Raw genomic sequence first — 20,527 nt, forward strand, 5'->3', positions numbered from 1 at the left:
TCACCGTGGTTTAAAATACCTCAGCAAACTGTTAGACTGTGAGGAACTCAATGCTGTGTTCTTTCTTCCTCTATTTGTTTTAGCCCTTTCTGGGGGTTTCTCTATACAGGTTTTGGATGCAGGTTCTCGATTCTTCCATTCGGCTAGGAGTTCTTCCTGCACATCTGTGGGTAGTTCATAAAAAGTCTTCGGATCAACACTAGGAGGAAGTACAATTCCCACTTTCCTGCTGTCGTTTTTATCCTCGGAAGTTATTTCAGAATCCTGCTCAACTTTATCCAAGGCAGGGACACGCGGAGCAGTTTGGCTGGCACCAGCTTCAACTGATAAATCCCAGAAGCTGTGAGAGTCAGGAGGGTTTTCTTCCATGCCTGTTAACACACTTTTAGGATACTCAGCAGAAAAACTGGTGCTGGAGCTGCGTGTCCAAGCCGATGCTGATTCACAAGCTGGTGTGAGGTGTGCACTGTACCCTGCAGAGTTCTCATCACCCTTAGAATTTGGGGAAAAGCTCTGTACCTCCTCTGCGAAACATACTGGTGGCTGACCCAAAACATCCTCAGCAGAGATCACTTCTGCTTTTTCAGACATGATTTCCTTTTTAATATCCTCTGGAAGTTCCCTGAAGACTGCCTGGTCAATACCACCAGGAGACAAATGACAGGGGAAGGCAGGAATTCTTGCTTTCTTTGTATCGCTTTCCTTTTCCTCTGAAGGTCTCTTCGTTTTTGTAGTGCTGGTTCTGCTCCAGTTCCGGTTCCAAGAAGCACTTCCTTCACCTTGTGAGCCATCTTCCATCTCCTGTGGCATAAGACGTGCATTAAACCACAAGCCTGCTAATCACTGAGCACTGTGTTACTAACAGCAACTAATTCAAATTGTTCCTTAATAGACACTGCTTCTTTCCTCCTGATCAGTAATGCTTTTTTTTTTTTTTAAAAAAAAAAAAAAAAAAAAAAAAAAAACATATTTTCAAACACAGATCTAAACAGGGAATCCTTTTCTTCCTTTAAAGGAGCAAATACCCTGAAGCTGTATTTTATTGCTTTGTTCCTGAGCAGTCAAGAAACACGCGAGTTACCGATATGCAAAATCAAGATGTCAAGACAGAATCAGTGCACGATGTCATTTTGAAGTTACTGTTTCTGTTATGTGTGGAAAACATCTCCTGGAATTACTTAGCAGTGTTTCCACAGAGTCTGCACAGCCTAGAATGTGATGCTAGTGGCCAACACAGAATTGCATCTTTGTTTAATTTCTAGTCTGAACAGGGAGACTTAAGGATGCAAGTTAAATAATCACTGTGAAAGTATCTTATAATAAGAGCAACAAGGTAAATGACAAGCAACTTCAAGGAGATTTTAATCTAAGGTAAAAGTTCCAAGTTCTATCCCTGGCTTTATCTTTAAATCAAGCTGAGATTATTTCCACCTCTTACTGAAATTAAAAGCAAAAGTCAGGAATTATTTTCAGAAGATGTACGTCTGGATTTCTCCCTTAGTGAATTCTGTTCTCTTCAAGTCCAGAGGGCTGATAACCTACCTGGCTGTTCCACTCAAAACAGATAGCATGAAATTTGTTTTAAGCAATCTAATAAAGAAAGCAACCAAGTAGCACCTGCTCTGAAGATTCCAAAGAAATCTTCATTTTATGAATAAAAATCTATAATCCAAAAACTTCCAAACATTTAAAGTTTAAATCTATAATAATAAAGACAGAAGTATCTCAGAACTTCCTTATCTGCAAAGATAATTTTCAGCATCTTTCAGCTTACCTGGACACTTTTACCAGAGCCTGATGTTGGTGTTGGCATCTGCCTGAGATAAAAGCCTATTGATCCTTTCTTGCTGCTAGGAACATCTTTGAGATTAGAGAAGCAAACGTTCAAGAGGGTAAGATGAAATGGTAAGTTCACATTTACCATCTTTCGAAAGAGTTTCAGGAGTATATCAATCAGTGGAGATATAATGTTGCTGCTTTCTGAAACAAACAAACAGTAATTGAAGGAAAAAGTTATGTGTACAATCAAAAATAGTTGACTGAAGATTGATTTCAATAGCAAAGTACAAGGCAATGTGTGAGGCACTTCTAACTTTATATTGTGAACTTTCAACATTTTACATGTACAGACATCAATGATAACCTAAAAAAAGTTTTAAATACACTGCTATTCCTAGTATATAACTCCATAAATCCACTAAGAAAACCTTTATTTATCTCAAAAGATGAATTCCTGAAGTGTCAGGCTCTAAACACTACTATAGGCTTCCAAAATTAATCATCAGTATGGTCATTAAGATGTTTGTTCTGCCCTCTCAGGTATGCCTTGAACTGAAAATTATTTTCATTTAGTATCTGTTTACATTTAGTATCTTTTGACAACATGCAGTGCTCGGAGAAGCTAAGGACCAATTTTGTGCTGCTCCCGTTTTCAAAAATGCTAAGTGTGACCATTTGCAAAAATCCTACACGTACCTTTTCCAAATTTCTGAACGAGATGAGGTGGAAGAGCGCACTGACGGCTTTCCCGATTGAACCACCTATCGGTCGCAGAGAACTGGCGGATAGTCAACCTCACGGTGTGCGGCTGTCTTCCGTCTTTGGATACCCTGTGGAACACGAACATGTGCACAGTGATAAAGGTTACTACAAGTATTTTTCAGGGAGTCTCTAGAAACTGTTGTACCACATAGTTTAGGTTAAAAAGTCACTAAATTAAGCACTACGGCTCTCCCAACTCCCGATTTTCCTCCGCTGATTTTATGGGGAACTTCAGTCCTACCTGCTTCTCTTGATGACTCCTAATTTAGGATTCCCAAACCATGTGACTACTGTCTCTACGAGTCTTTAAAAGACTCAAAAGATGTGAAAATTAAATGGGTTAGTCTGCAACACTGCCACATTTCAGCATTTAATCCATTTAGCATAGTGTTTGGTTATACACTACGTAATCCTCAGCTTCTAGTTTTTAGCTTTTCAAGAAAACTTCCCCAATTCAGAGCAAAAAAAAATAATAAAAAAAAAATTAGCTAACTTTTGGAAGAAAGAGAAGAAACAAAGTATGACGTACTCATTTCCCCTTCCAAAAGCAAAAGCTATGGAGGTTTTTTCCCTACTAAATAAATAAATAAAAAGATAACACGATAGGACATAGTAATCAAAAATCTGAAGAGAGAGATTGTTCTGAGAAACACCTAAGATGCAGAGAAGATTCCCTGTCCAGAATGTTAATGTAACTAAATTGGCTGTGTCTGTTGTGAGACTTGCATAGCTGTAGGGAAAAAAAAAGCCTTTATGACTTGTAGATTATTTTAAGGCTTAGAGAAGCCTGCAGAGAGCAGGAAAAATATTTCTCAAGAATAAATATCAAGAACAAATGCGGGACGTGAAGGGCTTTAAAAGTCAGAAGAAATTGAAACATAGCAGAAGAGAAACAATCCAGTGTTGTGAGGCTATTTATCCTTATTAAACAGAGCCACAGGATAGAAAGGGAGGATAGGAAAGTGACAGTAGTTAAGAAATGAGTAATGGAATCCACCTGCTATGCTGTTTTTTACCTTTTCAAGTATTTTGGGTTTGGATGTTGCCGGGATTTGTGAGGCAAGGTGGAAGAAGTGAAAATATTCTTTCAGCATAGAGAAGAAAAAGTTGTGGAGTAGGAGACGAACGTAAAAAGTGATAACCAAGGGTCTGAAAGTAGAGACAGCCACTCACCTATGTAAAATGAAAGAAAAACCAGGGATCTTCACAGGAAATGAGAGATATTAGTGAAGATGCAGTCAGAACTGCAACGCACGACCACAGCAACAGAGAACGATCAGCAAGTGGAATTCATGAATTAAGAAAAAAAAGAAGAGAGAATTTGGAAAGGCGAGTGCTGTTCCTAGAGCTGCATTTTGCTCGGAGGAGAAACGTTGAGTGTGAGACGAACCTAACGCCTGCTCCAAGTCCCTTCAGGTCACAAATTCAGTCATCACAAAGAGCTACTGAAGGCAGTCACCTGTCTAAGAGGCTCCGAAGCAGTTCTTCCATTTTCTCTTTCACTTCCGCTTCTGAGGAACATTTTTTAAAGGAATCTTCATCGCTAAAGGACTGAAAAAAAAAACCACATTAATCCCTTCAATTTTATATTCATTTCAAAATTCTGAAGGGGAAATAAAAACCATCATAATACTTTATTATGAGTTATGCTAGGGAATGCATACAAAAATGCAGGAATTGTTAAATAAAGTTAGTAAAATAATTGGAATGATTTCAGTTAGTCCAGCTGAGCTGTATAAAACTCAAAGCAGTTTTTTTTTGCTCTCTGCTAAGTATCTCAGAACAATTCTTGTACCTGAGGGCGGCCTGATGGAGTCACGGGGGAGTCGTCTTCTCCGTAGCTGAGTTTTTGGATGCGCTGAGCAACAGAAGCCCCTAGCTCCTTCTCTAACACGGGGGATGGAAACGCTTGGAGATCACACACACTCCTCACACCCAGCGTTTCGAGACGTTTGGCAGTTTTGTAGCCAATGCCTAAGTAAAAATGCATATTAAAAATATATAGAAAGAATGAAAATCAAAAAATATACACACGTATACACACGCTATCACGTTTCTGTGAATGTTTGTACATACATAATAAAAATATTGCCCACCCACGCAGAAATCAGTGCTGACAGTTATTTTCATTAATGCAATGAAGGCTTCTCAGCAACATTTTTGGTGAGAAGCTCTGGACGCCCGTCCCTGGAAGTGTTCAAAGCCAGGCTGGACGGGGCTTGGAGCAATCTTTAAGGTCCCTTCCAAGCCCAACCATTCTATGATTCCATGAGTTCCCATTCCAATCGGAGAATCTGTCATTAGAAAAGCCACACTGGGACAAAACAAAGGTTCTGCTGTGTCTGTAGCCTGCAACAATGCTTCCTGGCCAACAACATAGCAGCAGCATAAAATAATTAGGCAAAGGTCTTCCCCAGAATACTTGATCGAGCTCCAACAGACTGGTTAAATAACTCTCAATAGGTTTCCAGACAGAAAATTAAGAATAAATGAAGAAACACAACCAAAGAACCTTTTCCATATAAAACCTAGTATCAATAACCAAAGAGAACCAAAAGAAAAGAAAACCAAATTCATTTCGTTCCTTCTGCTTAATAAAACAGATTAAAAAAAAAAAAAAGCAAAAAAGCACCACTTACAGGAACTAGATTTAAAATTATTCCAGTTACAATCTTTGCAGTACTTTTTTTTTTATTATTTTAAGGGCTGTCACCATGCTTGCCATCTATGCTTATAGCACCGCACTTACCAGGCACTTTTTGGATGTGATCAAGGCTGCGCATCAGATCTTGACAGCTTTCAGGCAGCAGAAGCGTTTGTTGGTTTGGTTTAAAGGTCCCAGATACCAGCTTAGAGAGCAACTTGTTACAGGCCACTCCTGCACAGCCTGTGAGGCCGAGTCGAGCGTGCATGGCTTCCCTGAACTCCTCTGCGATCTGAGATCCAATAACCAGCCTTACGTGCGTTGTATCACGCAAATCGATAGCTGCAAAGAGCAAGCAAGCAGTGTTCAGCACCTAAACGGTCCCTTAGCTGGTTCTCTAATTAAATTTGGGCATTTTTTACATTCTGTTACATGTGGTATCATTATGACTTCAGCATCCAAGTTTAACCACGCTCCTTCTCCCCAGAGTCCCAGCAAAAGGCACTGCCACTGTCTGAACCAGGAGCATACTGTCGAGGATACCAAATGTTTAGGCAGCGTTTAAAGTATTAAATATAATATATTAATAGGCATCAAGGTCTTAAGCGTTGCAGATTCTTGCATCAACGTAATGAAATGAGAGATTTCAGAGTCTTTGATTTCGAGGGCTGCCCTGCCTTTGGTAAGGCTATCTTCAAGAATAAGAAAATAATAATTAAAAAAAAAAAAAAAAGGAAAATCAGTTCTCTATAATTAGCCACAGAGATTTATTTTATGTACAGTCTAATAGGAACAGCCATTCACACTTGTGATACATGAAATCTCAAGTACAAAGCAACACAGTTTTCCAGCTGTTCAGCATTGGACAATACTTAGAAGAAGCTAGATATTTTTCCTAAATGTCCCAAATGTTGTATTTTTCAGGATGAAGAACATTATACTCACCTTGGTTGTTGTACACGTGGCCAGACACACACACTCTGGAACATCCACTTTGTTGTAGCTGGTTTAGCCTTTTTTCTACAATCTCTGAGATATCTACAAAATTTTCGTCAAACCCGAGCCTTTCCACTAGAGGACAAAATTCTTCCAACAATCCTAGGAGGAAGAGATACCCAAGTATAACATACACGCAACCAATAACCTGGGGTTTCACAGCAGATTTCCCATGAATTCCAACAGGATGCTTTCAAGAACAGAGATCCTATTCTCTTCTGGATGATAAGACACTGAATATACGTTTATTTTATTTATATATTTACTGAATAAATGAAGAACATGTAAAGAAAAATATTTCTCCATCCCACAACACTCTATCATTTGCTTTTCTTCTCAAACTTCTTTCCTCATTTCTTTACAAAATGATAGCTCTTAACCTCTGCAGTGCCTTTTCCAAAGGAAACCTGCCTCTTAGTCAGCCTGGCTTTCACATTTATCACTATTTCACCCGTTACAGCTGCTAGTAATAAAAAGCAGTAATAAGTGACAACACAGACATACCATATAATTAAGAGATACTAAAGAAGTTTACCCACTTGAAGGCTTCAGGGTTCTGTTCTCCATCATTTTACACTTAGAAATATGTTAATGAAATCAGTATTTAAGGAAGAAAAAATGTTCCTCAAGAACTACATGGCTAATAAACCTAATACAGCATACAGATCCCATAAAACATCGGAACGATATAATGCCTGACCCAGACTGCAACCAAGTTTAGTATCTTATTTTATTAAATATTGACATTGATGACCATAATTATCACCATAGTAGGAGGCTCAAGAACTTTTAGAGCAGCATACAGCAGTAATATTGCATACGTGTGAACGTGCACACAGAATTTAACTGGATTTCTTTGTCCTGTACTGAAAAATTGTTAATTTTGTACCTGTAACCTTGTATGACATTTCCCTGTATGGAGTTAGATCTTCTCCGTTAACCAGTACCAGCTGAGGACACTTCTCTTTAGCATCTTTCACAGACATCAGCTTCTTAACTCCGAGTTTTCTGGCTTCATAGTTTGAGGTTACTACTATGGATTTCTGCTGCACACCTAAAAATAAGGGTTAAATGTTTTTAGAAGTCTGGGTTTCTTGGTACTTCACAGAAGGCCAGAGTACTTTCATGCCACTGCGAAGACTCCAAAGCATAAAATTTGATCAGAACATGACATCGTAGAACAAACAAATAATCCCCAAAGTCTTAACTTCACAAGACTACAAGAAAGACAGATTTGTTGGTTTAGATTAGCAGCTGGAAGAACATTTTAAAACCTCACGTTTTGCTCTTACCCTTGACCCTTTTCAGGCAGTTTTACCCATGAAAGTGACCTTTATGTGTTAGTTAATTTCAGATGTACATCCTCCACAGATTGCAGCCATTACTGACTGCCTTGCATTCAGGCTCAGCTTCGGGATGGAATAAAGCGTGCTTTTAGCATGACTGTGTCAAACGGCTCGCCCGTGGAGCTCTGCCCTCTCCGTGCCCACATGCCTTACGAACCAGCCTCAATCCCCAGAACTGTTGGGACGTGTTGGCGAGTGCCCACGCTTGTGCTTTGGAGGATTTATGAATCCTGCAGTCACCCAGCTGCGCGGAGCCGAGCCTGCACCTTGCTCACTGCGGATGTGGTTACAGCTGCTGGGTGACTGCCTGCGTGTCACTGTGCAGCCCTACCTCCTCGGTTTCTCCGGCCTGAACCAGACATTCCCCAGATTAATCAGCAGCAAAGCAACTCCTACCTAGAGGCTTGTCTCTTAGCTCGGGATTACGGACCATTTCTACTTGGGCATAAAAGCAGTCCAAGTCCACGTGCACAATTACTCTGCCCGCTGCGTTTCTGGCTGGCACCGACTTGCTGTGGCCTGCTGCAAGGAAAGCAAACAAACAGATTAAACATTACTAGCCGCCTTCAACGCAATGAAAGGTTCATTTTTAAGTCAGTTTATACTACCAAACATATTACGAGAATATAAAACCGATGAGATTTATATTCATTTTAGCACCGTGTTAATTCTAGGATCAGTAAGGAGAGTAAGTCACCCACAGCGGCTCAGCTTACTGCTTGGCATCTTCCTGTTTTCAGGTGGCCACTTGGATTTCTTTTTCACTGGGCCATATTAGAATATTGTTTAGGTGCTGCAGTACCTGTTCTTGGTGGAATATTGACGTTTTTTTTGGTATATTTCTGTCAAGTTTTCTGTTTTTAACTCAGCTCTAACAGAAGCACAGCAGCAACGACCTCCACCTCTTGTGGAGTGAACCCTTCGCCGGTTTCACACCACTTCAGGTTAAACATGGAGCGAACCTTTGCCGATTTCACACCATTTCAGCTCAAATTTGAGGCAAACTGAGTTGTTCCTGAGAAGCTTGTGGGACTGGGACACTGAAACCTCGCCGGGGGGAAGGCAAGATCTCCACCTGCCAGGCAGCAAGCCCAAAGCTGCCGGGTTAATGGGTCTGTCAGTCGGCCCATCAACCCATTAATCAATCAGATAGTCAATTAATGAATCAGGTAGTCAATTAATCAATCAATCAGCCATTTAGTCAACCAATTAATCAATTAATCAGTCAACAGTCGCGGAGGCCACGCTAGCGCCTCACGCCGCCTCACAGCAGCCCCCCCACCCCCCGCCCCGAGCCCGCGCTCACTCGGGGCGGGCGGAGCGGCCTCAGGGCCCGGCTGCGGCCACCACCACCCTTCCTCCTCCTCCTCTTCCTCCTCCTCCTCCTCTTCCTCCTCATCCTGCCCGCCCCGGGGCTGCGCCATGGCCCGGCGGCTCCACGCAGGCCCTAGCACGGGGCTCAACGGCGCGCTGGGGAGCCGCTGCGGGCCGAAACGCAGCCCTAAGAGCGCCGACAGCGGCTCGGGCACGGCTCCCGGCTCTCTCCCGGCTGTGCCCGAGTGAGGGCGGCTCCGGGAGCGGGGCTCCGAGGCCGCGCCCCGCCCGCGGGGCCGCTCCCACCGCCTGCGGGGCCTCGGCCGCGGAAGCGGGCGCCGGGCGAGCGCCCCGCCGGCTGCGCGCGCAGCGACCGCGCTCCTGGCGCCCAGCAGCCGCCGCCGCCATCGCCAGGGGGGTCCCCGGTGCCTGCCCGGTTCCCCCCCGGTTCCCCTTCCCCCCTCCCCGTTGCCGGTTCGTCGCCCGGCTTCGAGCTCCCAGCAGCGCCCGCCCAGCCCCGTCCCCTCTCGGCCGGGGCCGGGGCCGCGGCGCCGGTGCATGGAGCGGCAGGGCAGGATGGACTGCCCCGCGCTGCCCCCCGGCTGGAAGAAGGAGGAGGTGATCCGCAAATCGGGCCTCAGCGCCGGCAAGAGCGATGTCTACTACTTCAGGTAGGAGCCGGGAGCGAGCGGAGCCCCCCCCCCGGCCCCGCCACCTGCCGGGGAGAAGCCCCTCAGGGAGCGGGACCCGGGGGGGGGCAGCCCCTGACCGGGCTCGGAGCGGCGGGGTTCCCCTCAAAGCAGCCACCCCCGGGGGTTTTGGGGCACCTTTGTGGTTTTTTGGGGGCACCCCTGGGTGTTTTTGGGGCGCCCCCGGGGGTTTTGGGGGGTTGTGGGCACCCCCCGGGCCCGCTGTCCCCTCAGTGACAGGAGCGGCCCCTCAGAGCCGGAGCTGCCCTGAGGTGAGGTGAGGCGGGGGGGAGCCTCCCTCAGCGCCTCGGGGAGCAGGAGCTGTAATTTTTAATAAAAGTTCGACACAAGCGAGGGCTGCCAGCCTCCCCGCTGCCAGCACGCCTTGTCGGAGAAGCAAGAAAAGCTCCGGCACCCTCCGTTTCTCCCCCCCTCCCTCCTGCTTTTAGAAATGTTATGGGAATAACTCCTTTTCTCCAGGCTGATAAAAGGATCGAGCCTCCAAACGTGCTCTTAGGCCGGGCTCGAGTAGGTCCAGCCCGCTGCAGAGGAAACCACCCAGTGCACAGGCCGGCCTGCTGGCCGCAGCTCCTCTATTTATAGCTCGCCCAGCATCTGATGGGCCCCACCTGAAACCTCTGGTGAAGGCTGTGCTGCTGTGCGAGCAGCCTCAGCAGCCTCCTTTTGTTGCAGCCGAGGCACTCGAGCCTTCCTCCGGCCAGCTGGAGGAGCGAGCGGGCAGCCTTGCTCCTGCCAGCGCCCCCGGGGTGGCATCGCTTGACCCGTCGCTGCGAAGCAACGTGAAATCTCTGACATCGGTGGCCCTGCGTGCAGAGGAGGGATGGCGCTTCTCCTCGACGACTCCTCAAAGCCGATTCTGCCGTCTTGCTGTGCCTCTGCCTCCTGGCCTCGCTGCCTGCCTCTCCGCATCTGCTTGGCCTGCCTTCGGGAAGCCTGGCTCGGAGGTTGAACTCGAGTCCTGCCGCGTCAGTCCCGTTTTCTGGAGGGCTCCTGGCTTCCTGCAGCCCGTTGACCTCAACTTGCTGCGTAGGGCTTCTTTTTCCAGAGCTAAACGCCAGGCTTTTCGGCTTTTCTCAGGCTAGACACTCGCTGCTAACTCTGTCACAGCACATTTAATGTAGAAAGCCCACGTAACTTCAGTTATTTCCTCAAAATGGACTGTTGGAAAAACACTTAACCCTAGCCCTGCGTCCATCCCGCTACAGCGCAGGGATGTCAGAGTTTTATACATCCCAAATTCTTGACCAAAATACGGGGAGGACGCGGTACGTCCTAGCAAGCTCCAGGTTTTAGCTCTTGCTTCGCGAAGAATGATAATGGAACCTCATTAAGTTCATTAAGGCACTAATATTAGCTGCTTAGAACTAGTTAGCTGACTAAAAACCTGAGGTTTATGGGTTTATGACTTCTTAAGGCTAGAGGAAAAAAAAAAAAAAAGAAGGCCCAATAAAAAGGGATTGGACGAAGCTTCATTTACGGCGATGCTCTAAATAATGGCAGTAATTAAGAACAGCTCTTGCAAGGCTAATGCATGTTGCAATCTACCTGATTTGCATTTCGAAACTGGCTTGTTTCGGGGCTGCTTTATGGTGCTTGAAGCTGCCACGCGTTTGGGAGAGGTGAATCAGTTGCTCGGCCGGACCGAAACGCTTGCAGGCGGTTCTGCTGGGACGGTTTTCGCCCCCCGTTCGCGTTCAACCTTGAGGCTGAGCGACCTCGATTATCATCAAAAAGCTCTTCCAGGAGGGGTGTGGTGGAAATACCTTACAAGCACCGCGCGAGATCAAACCGTGGCTTTTAGGGTTAGCCCCTTGTGTGATGATCCGAGCCTTCAGACTCTGCTTTTTGCTGCCGAAAATCCTGCTGAGGAGGAGCTCCTTAGCACGCTCCGGTTTAAGATGCAGGGCTGTAATCTGCTCATCGCCGACTCCGGAATTCTGTCTTTTTTTTTTTTTTTTTTTCATGTGGGAAAGCGGGAGGAATAAATGCCTCCCATTTCAGGCCGCCTTCCAGCATGGTTAGCAGTGATGCAGATCTTCTGCCAAACAACCGCAAAATTGAAACTAAAAACTCACCAGGCAGCTCATAGCTCAGAGTTTGTTGATTTCGCTACAGATTACAGGTTTGGAAGAAGAAGTAGTCATTTATGTCTGGAGAAATAACTTCTGTTCAGCAGCGGGCCTACTGCTGCTCAACCAAAGCGAAACAAATAAAAAAAAATGTTTTTTATGGCTGCAGGCGGGACTGGCATAGGAAATTTATCTCTTTTTTTTTTTTTTTTTTTCTGTTTATGGCTTTGAGGCAGATTTCAGCAGCGCTGTGTTTCAAACAAATGGAAATCTGTTTTGATCCAGCAAAAGCAGAGCAGGCCAAATGGGTTCAGAAGAGCTGTGTCACCCCTTTGTAAAAATAATAATAATAATAAGGGGAGGTTAATAAACACGGCGATGCTGAAATACGTAGGTGGGTACAGAGCGGGCTTTGCTTGGCGTGCCTCGGAGAGGCCAATATTCCCTAAAAGCCTGGGCAGCCAGCACTTGGCACGGCCGCTTGAAGTTTAATATTCCACTTTTTTTGGCAGTCGTAGGAAGCGGTGGAAATCCACGTTGCGTTTGAAGGGCGGCGGCGTGATCTGAGCAAACGTCCAGTTGCTTCATTGTACGCAGACTGTCAGATTTCTGTGTGTGTTGGGTGAATTTCTGTGTGTGTTGGGTGAATTTCTGTGTGTGCCGGGTGAATTTCTGTGTGTGTTGGGTGAATTTCTGTGTGTGTTGGGTGAATTTCTGTGTGTGCCGGGTGAATTTCTGTGTGTTTCTCCCCAGGAGGCTCGCACGGCTGACAGAGCTGGCTTGGGGAATCCTCGCCCTGCTGACGGCGAGGCAGCAAAAACCTAATTCCGCCGGAGCTGAGCGCGAGGGGGAGCTTCTATATTTAGCCCTGCAAACTTATTTGATCTGGGCGATGCCGCATTAAAAAGCGCGGCGCTGAATGTAGGGCAAATGCAAACAGCACGCTTGCTCAGAATAAATGCTCCCGTTAGGCTTCCATCTAGTTGGAAGGAGGGAGGAAGAAGGTTCTCCTCCTGCCCATCTTGTCCGTGTGATAGCGACCCATCAGCTATCAGCAGAGGCGAGCTGGAAGGTAATTTTGCTCCTTCATCCTCAGGATGAGGATCCTCTCTCTGAGCAGCTCACCTCTGTGTCATTTTTGACATCCTGCCCGTGCTCTCACTGTGCCTGCAGACAGGATATTGCCTTGAAGGCTCCCCATCAGATTTTTTCTTCCCTTTTAAATCGAGCTCACTTCGACTCTCCTCGCTTCTCCAGGTCCTAGTACCGAATTGAAATCAGCACCACTGTTTTTTCGAATTATTTATTCAGTGTGCCGTGAGGTAGGGGGTGCTGCTGTCCTGTTAAATACTCAGAGTTGCTTCCAGAGCCCTGCAAAAGTGGGAATTTTGAACGAGGGTTTCTCAGCTTCTGCTTTATCACCCCTTTCTTTCTGCTGGCGCTGTCTCCTTAGCGTGTGTAACCCCCTCGGGCGTTTACCTGCTGAAAGATGTTTCTTAAACCTGGCATGAAACGACTTCTTTCACAGCTCCAGCCAGTTAATATTCCGTTTTGGTGCATTTGTTCTTCGTGGGAAAAAAGCGAACGAGCTGCCCTTCTTTTTTTTTTTTATTATTATTATTTTTTTTTAAATTGAGATTAAAAAAGCCGAGTAGTTCGACACGGCTCTCAGTGGGTTCTAACAGGCTCTGACGTTGAACTACAAAAGCTTTTCCAGCCTAGGTGTACCCGTGGGGCAAACAGACATCCCTTTGAAGTTTTGTTTTGTGGTTTGACAGGAAGATAAACGGCGGAGAGTTTCCAGTGACAGCAGGATTAGTTTAATTCGGTGCCGGTTTTCGGAGGGCAGACCTTTATCTTTAAAAGCGAGCACGACGTAACTTCCTGAGCGATGCTGCTCTCGGATGCTGAATTATGCTTATGTTATGTGTAGGTTTACTGATTTTTTAATTATTTTGCTGCTTCCAGAGGTAGGTAGGACAAAGAACAAGTCCTAATAGCGAGGGCTAAATCTTGGGAACGTGCTTTGCCTTCCGTGCAAGCAAAAAGTTGTTGAATTTAGCAGTTTGTTCATTTCTCAGTGCTTTTCCTGTTCCATCTTCTCCCTGCAGAGCACCCCCTTCATGGGATGACCTTGAAATCGCCTTCTTGTTCTTCTAACCTCTTTGGAAGCTCTGCATCTTTCCTCCATCACTGCTCGTAATACTAAAAGGAGGGTCTTAGCGTGTAAAACCGAACAATACCGGTGGTTATTACCAAGCCATCGTGGTAACTGCCTTCGTTTTACGAGGGCACAATGAGTCAGGCCTCGGCGAAGCAGCTGGTCAAGTCGTGCAGGAAACGTAGGAAGGGAGTCTGAAAAACGAAGGCAAAATGTTTTCAGAACTAGAAAACTGAGCAGCCCTCTAGAAAATAACCTCTCAAAGCTCGTCGGCATTGGCTGCTGTTGGTGGTTTAGCGTGGCAATATGAAGTGTGTGTTTAAAATAAAAAAAAAAAGTGTTTTCTTGCAAGGAAAATTAGATCCTAAGTTTTGAATTCCCCGAAGGCGTGAGAATGTTTTGCTTCCCCATCTGTGTGGTGACTTCTTTACCCAATCCTTGAATGTCTAGGAGCGTGTGTTTGAGCATTTGCACTCAAATCATCAAGGGAAGGATCTTCCAAGGATCCCAGAGCAGTTTTTATACGCTGGTGGAACAAATCTTTCACGTTCCCTGCAGAGGTCAGCTGCCGAGGAGGCTTTAAGGAGCAGCTCTCCAATATTAGGTTCCCTTGAACGCAAGATCAAACGAGGGATTTCTGTGGTCTTATTTACTAATACCCCGTGAAACGCTCGGATATGTTCCCAGTCTCCTTCCTTTCCCTGGGCTTCGTTCCCAACCCACAAGGGGTGATTGGGAGAAACGCTTCGCTTTGCTTCACCTCTGTTAGGTGGCCAAACTAAAACATCATTAATCTGAATCGCCTTTCAAAACTAGTTTGGTGTTTTTCTTCCTCTCCTTTGGTGGCCGGCCGCTCCGTGCTCCTCCTGGTCGGACTGCAGGATGCCAGAGTGGATCCTTAAAAACAGGAGCCCTTTAATTTATGGCTACTTGGGGTAGCTCCACAAAAACTAGGCACTTTAAACCCCAAAAAGACGACGTGTTTTCCCCGTTACCATCTGCTGTTGGAGCATCGAGCTTGCTCCAGTGGAAATTTTCCTCTCAAATCTCTTGGATGGGGAGGACCAGCATGTAAAAATAAATAAATATTTGAGGAAGATTGCCAATTATTTTTTTGAAAGCAGCCAAAAACAGAAGTGTCTGCCAAGCTGAAGGTTATTGTTTTTAATATGCACCGCTGCTATGTTTTTGAACTGTGGGGGTGGCCGGGGAGAGGAGCGTCAAGTAGGCTTTGCAGTGCCATAAAACCCAAGGTAACTTCCCTGTATGCTAATTAACTTGTTCTGCTGCTTCCCAGGAAACATCTGTAAAGTGTCTCTTTTTTTTTTTTTTTTTTTTTTTTTTTTAATAAAGTTCCCTGCAAGCTCATTGTCGAAGTTAATCGCCTTCAGCCCGCGAAGAGCTTCAATTTGTCTGGCATGTAAATTTGCACAAGCGCATAGCTGTAGGTGAGGTGTAGTGTGCTTCGTTTCATCTCGTACGGAGTGATCCGAGCCCTGATAACGTCACCGAAGGAGCAGTTTGTAGACGCTCGGGAGATGTGCTGTTAGTCCTTAACTGATGAGGCTGAAAAACATCCCCAAATTTGACTTTGAAAGAACAAAGAGCAGATGCTGGGATGCTTTTCAGCTATGATAGACCCAAGTCTCACAGGTACACTAAATATGATTTGAAAAAATTTTTCTATTTGGAAATAATATAGAAAATAAGTTTTCCATTTGGAAAAAAACTGAGAAACTTCGAATTGAGGTTGACAAGTTATTAAAAAAGCTCCGGAAAGTTAATTGTCCTGAGGTGAGACTACGTAATTGTAACTTTTAGGTCATGTTTACAAGAATAACAGTCCTAAACCCATCCATTTTTTTGAAATTGGTTTTGGAGATGCTCACATGCATCTCCACGTTCATCTCGCGACTCTAAGCTGTCTCGGTGTTGGGTTATGCAGCAATTTGGGCAGAGCAGAGGCTCCCCTGTGGCTCAGCACCCTGAAAGAGCTCTTTCACTTGCTCCTCGTTGCATGAAAGAAGTGTAAAAATAATCTTCAGGACGCTTGGATGAGGGCAAATTGCACCGATTTCCTCCACATCTGGGCAATTTGTCTTTGAAATCGTGCAGGGATCCATTTTTTGACTCTTGTAGATGTTTAAATTCTAGGCCGTGTGAACTCAGACCGACGCGTTTTAAAAATCTTCTGAGCAAAGCGTGGCTTTGAAGTCTGCACTTCCTTCGGCTTTCTGCAGCATCCCTTGCAGCCTGACTTCTGAGGTGCCTCCAGAGCATCATCCAGAGGGGCCTCTCTGGGAGAAGAAAGCTTCACAGCCCTCCTTCCACCTTTCTTTTCTAGCGAAAACAAAGTTTGAGCTTAGTTTGGTTTAAGGAAAATAAAGAAAAAGAAAATACCTCTTCGTAGTTTCAGCCCAGATGCGTGAGTAGCAGGCTTGTGTGCAGCTGCATTAGCCCAGACAGATTCTGTAACCCCTCTCGTTATCGTTAGTGCATGGCAATTACTTAATAGATGTGCAGATAAAGCTGCTGCAAATGGGCCTTCTGCTTGACGTCTGCCTCGTGGAGCTTTCTTTGCAGGTAGGAGAAGTGAGGCAACTTGGCAGCAGGAGCAGGGGAGAGGTAATCTGGGAGCGATTCAGGAATGAAGGCATTACTTCAGTGCTTTGACACTTTCAGTTTAAAAATCCATATTTTTTATATTTCTTGCCATTTTGCAAGACTTCTTCCAAAGTCTCTTCGTTTCGGATGATTTTTTAAAGTTGTATTTTTTAACTTTTAGCTTTTAATCTCAGCCCAAGCGCGCGTTTCTTTCTTAACACTTAATTAAAGGTGAAAGGAGGGATTTGGTTAGCGTATCGCGGTTTCTCCCTGCTGATAGTTTCAGTGTAAAGCGGTGGAATTTGTGCTACGGATCCAAATAGTTTTTAATAATAAATCCCTGCCAATGATCTATGCTGATGCTGATACAGAATATTGGAGCGTTTGCTCTTGCGTTACTGAACAAAACAAACAGAAGAGCCCCCCACGATATTAAATATGTAAAAAATAGAATTTAAGAGTGTTGGGTGCGTTTATAAATTCAGCTTATAAATGTGAAATGTGTTTGCAGAGCTCTCCAGGAAGAATTTTTCGTGGAGTTAGGCTGGTGGCTGCTCGCTCCTGCAATTTTGGCTTCCTTCGAGGTGCAGGTGAAGCGTTTCTCTCCAAGGAGGCTGGAGAGGAAGGCTAGTAGACACAGTGCTATCTTCGTGACAGTCTGGTAGCTTATTACAGAACAAAAAAGGTGGTGATGGGGGAATAACGAACGATAAAACGATTCTTCCTTGGTGCAAAAATTAGGATATGATGGAAGAAGGTGTTAGGAATTCCAATTTCTCCATCTTTTCAGTAGTGACTTAGGTGTGGGTTAAAATGACAGTGTGTATAAGGGTTTTAATTCAAAAAAAGAAAGGTTTCGAAACAGAAAACGTAATCATCGACTTCACAATTTGCTTATAGTCGTTGTTTTCCCCTTTTCATTCAGGATTTTATGAAGGATGGGGCGGCAGCTCTTACCAGGAGGCTTTATTCGGTGAAGTCGGAGCAAGCAGGGCCACTTGGCTAGGCAGCCGGCACTTCTAGACGAGGTTTTATCTTGAATTTCTCTCGCAGGTTTCTGAAGAAGCCTAAAAGACCATAGATCAGGTTATTTTAGCAGGGAACTCAGTTGCCCCATGAGGGATTTGCTCACTGTCTGACCTGCAGTGTAGAATTTCTCCTGCTCTCAGCAAGCCAGGGCATTCATCTCCACCATCCAAAATACAACTCAAACGCGCTGGGTTGAGTTTGGCTTCCAGGAAAGCTTCAGTTCTTGGCTTGCAAGAAACAGAAAGGAGTTTTTTTTTTTTTGTGGGGAGCGTGTGTGTGTTGCTTTTTTTTTTTTTTCCCTCCCACACCCATCCTCGAGGAGGTTAGCTTTCAGATTGCGATCTGTTTCAAGTCTTTTTCTCCCACCCTTTACCTCTCGTTAATTATATCTTTCCATATTTCTGGATTCATTTAAATATGTTTTTTTTTTTTTTTTTAAACGTTTGGCTTAATGAGCTGGTTTTCCCAGAATTCAGTACGTATTCTTTTGTGTGGAAGTTCTTGCCTCGAGGGCTTTTTGAGGTGGGGAAGAAAAAAAAAGCACACAACGCTTCGGAGGAAAAGCGTAGACAGAAGTCTTCAGTAATTTTTTGCACAAAGTGTTGTGGAAAACACCCTGAGATCGGTTAACCTCTTGCGTAAGGAAGGTTTTGACACTTTTTCAGGTCCTTTTTTGACCTTTTTTAGGTCATTTCACTGCAGAGAGATTTGCAGTAGACCATCAAATGGCTGTTGACTTGATGCGATAGGTATGTAGCTGTTTCTACAACCATGTACTGAGAAGCCACCTCCAACCAGGGGTGCAGTTTGAGTTGTGTGTAGCAGTTCCTGCCAGCAGCTTTTCCCCCAGCTTTTGAGTCTGGGGACAGCACCGTTGTCCCTTAATGTCCCTTAAAGTCCTGGTTGACCCGCTAATGAGTCCGTGCAGGGGAAGCCTCACTGAGCTCGGTGAAAATCTGCAGAGATGAAATGTGTCAGAGATGAAATGCGTAATTCAGAGCAGGCAGTGCGTGTGTGTGTGGTATGTGCATCACCATCCTGGGTGTTTGAGCCGAAGAGAGAGGATTCTGTAATGTAAAGAGGGGGAGAAATAGCCCTTCCTTAGGAAAACCTAAAAGTATCTCGCTTATTCAGACCTTTATCTGGGAATTTGGGGTAATAGCAGTGGTGTAATCTCAAACGAGTCCGATTTAAATAACTTCTGTACGATTTGAATTTGTGATGATGGGATCTGCCATAAATACAATTGCAGCTTGGGACCTGCTTCATGTTCCGCACCATCTCGCTTGCTGCTTGCTTGCTTGTTGCTCAGGTTCCTCGCTGCCTCTGCTCACCAGTGTAAGCGACTGCAGAGCCCAGAGATGTCACCTCGAGTCTTAGTTGTGCCCGTGGCTTCAATCCCTTGCTGTTTGCTAGCCGAAAAGGGTTGCTGTTGAGTCTAGGCTGACCTTAGCAATCAATTTAGACCTTGCACAGGATCTTTACGGTTTGTGCGGAGAAGTTCCAGCCCTTGGACGCAGCCTGACTTGCCAAGGTTTAGCCTGACACGTAAATTAAAACCCGTGCCAAGGAGGGGATTGGATGTATGCAGGGATCGGGCAGTTGTGCCATCGCTAACCCCCACACCAATGAACGTGCCACGTGGAATAAAGCTAATGGAAACTTTTTGGATCTTTAACCAGGCGTAAAAGCTGTTGTAAGAAGTCAAGGTTGTGTCCTCTTGTACAACAAAACATACTAAAGTGTTTTCTTCTTTTTAGTCCAAGTGGTAAGAAGTTCAGAAGCAAGCCTCAGTTGGCAAGATACCTGGGAAACACTGTTGATCTCAGCAGTTTTGACTTCAGAACGGGAAAGATGATGCCCAGTAAATTGCAGAAGAACAAACAGAGACTAAGGAATGATTCTCTCAATCAAAATAAGGTTTGTTAGTAAAATACTGTGTTTAAGGATATCCTAAGAATTTCCTTTCCTGTAGTTCATTTAGCAATTTCTTTTCTGCTTTAAAGCAGCCTGCTTCTAAGATGTACGTGTATGTTTAATTTTTCGTAGTGGTAGAGATGCAAATTTTTTAAATAGAGGGAATGCTCTGCTACTACCAGAAAATACCAAGGTGATGTTAAGTATGAAACAAAGGTCTGAGTAAGCCAGAAGTTGGCTAAAGGCTATAAAGAGCTCGAAGTTTTAGTCATCTGCCTGAGTAATGTTCTTCTAAACGGTAACAGTTAGGATTGTTGACGTCGGTTTCTTCTGTGCAAGGCTTCAAAATTCCTAAATTCTATGTTCATCTTCCTGTTCTGAGATGAAAAAGTTCACATTTTGAGTATGTGCCAGGAAGCTTGTTTTCTGAGGCAGCTTATCTGTACAAATCCGAATGTCTGGAGCCAAACAAGGCCAGATATTTCTCTGCTTGATTGGGCCTTTGTCAATTGATCTGATTGTTCTCTTCTTGTCTTAGTTCTCTTTGGACAAACACGCCCTTTTGAGTACTGAAGAGAATGAGTAAGGTAGATTAAAAATGAAAGTCTGAAGTGTAGAGCAGTAAAATAACGGCTGTAGCATGTAAGGACAGGACAAATAAACTTATCAGACCCTCAGATACTCTATTCCTAAACAAAATATAGATTTCTTGTACGACAGTTCTCAGAAGTTCCCAAGGATTTCGGTAACAACGTTTTTCTTTTGAAAGAGCTTTATTTCTCTGAGGTTTCCCAATTTACAGTAGTGTCTGAAAATACCTAACGAGTTTTAGCTGTGTCTCATGCACTGTCATTTTTGGTCATCTGCCGCTTGTAATTTGTGACCCAAACATTTCATGCTGATTGCTTTTTATTTAAGTCATGCCTTCAGATTCTTTCATTTCCTTCCCGCAGACGGGAGGCTTTCAAATTAAGACAGCTATTGGGGCTACTCCAAGGAAACGTTTTGGGTGGGCAGTCTGCAGGGGCAGAAATTGCAAAATTTGGTATATAAAATCCAGACAAGACTGTGCTAACTTTGTATTGCTGTGATTTTGGGTGTCGTTCGCAGTAACTCTTTAACTATCAGATTAGAATAAATTAAGGCTTTCTCTTTTTTAGGTAAATAACACTTATTATTTGAAAGTGGATGACTGT

At 44.6% G+C, this 20,527-nt stretch overlaps 2 protein-coding genes across 3 annotated transcripts in view; one reads left to right on the forward strand and one right to left on the reverse strand.

Annotated features, from left to right (window-relative positions):
* On the reverse strand, positions 1-9,401 carry LOC309889990 (DNA polymerase iota-like; the record flags this gene model as incomplete). Of its 2 annotated transcripts, none has more annotated exons than XM_082783308.1 (10): positions 1-801; positions 1,775-1,980; positions 2,476-2,609; positions 4,001-4,092; positions 4,337-4,515; positions 5,291-5,527; positions 6,131-6,283; positions 7,071-7,235; positions 7,924-8,046; positions 8,834-9,401. In XM_082783308.1, 10 exons carry the CDS (start codon positions 9,399-9,401, stop codon positions 1-3), a joined length of 2,658 nt encoding a protein of 885 aa, XP_082639434.1. The 2 variants fall into 2 exon arrangements, with proteins under 2 accessions (XP_082639434.1, XP_082639433.1); XM_082783307.1 differs by having other exon boundaries at positions 7,924-8,049.
* Positions 9,379-20,527, forward strand: part of LOC309889991 (methyl-CpG-binding domain protein 2) — a 27,901-nt gene continuing 16,752 nt past the window's right edge. Inside the window, exons 1-2 of the mRNA XM_082783309.1 lie at positions 9,379-9,512; positions 19,175-19,334. Of these exons, the coding sequence (XP_082639435.1) occupies positions 9,400-9,512; positions 19,175-19,334 (273 nt within the window). The 5' untranslated portion in view covers positions 9,379-9,399. The remainder of the gene's footprint in view (positions 9,513-19,174; positions 19,335-20,527) is intronic.

Source organism: Aythya marila (assembly GCF_965140915.1).
Source record: "Aythya marila genome assembly, chromosome: Z".
In the NCBI taxonomy this organism is placed as follows: Eukaryota; Metazoa; Chordata; class Aves; order Anseriformes; family Anatidae; genus Aythya; species Aythya marila.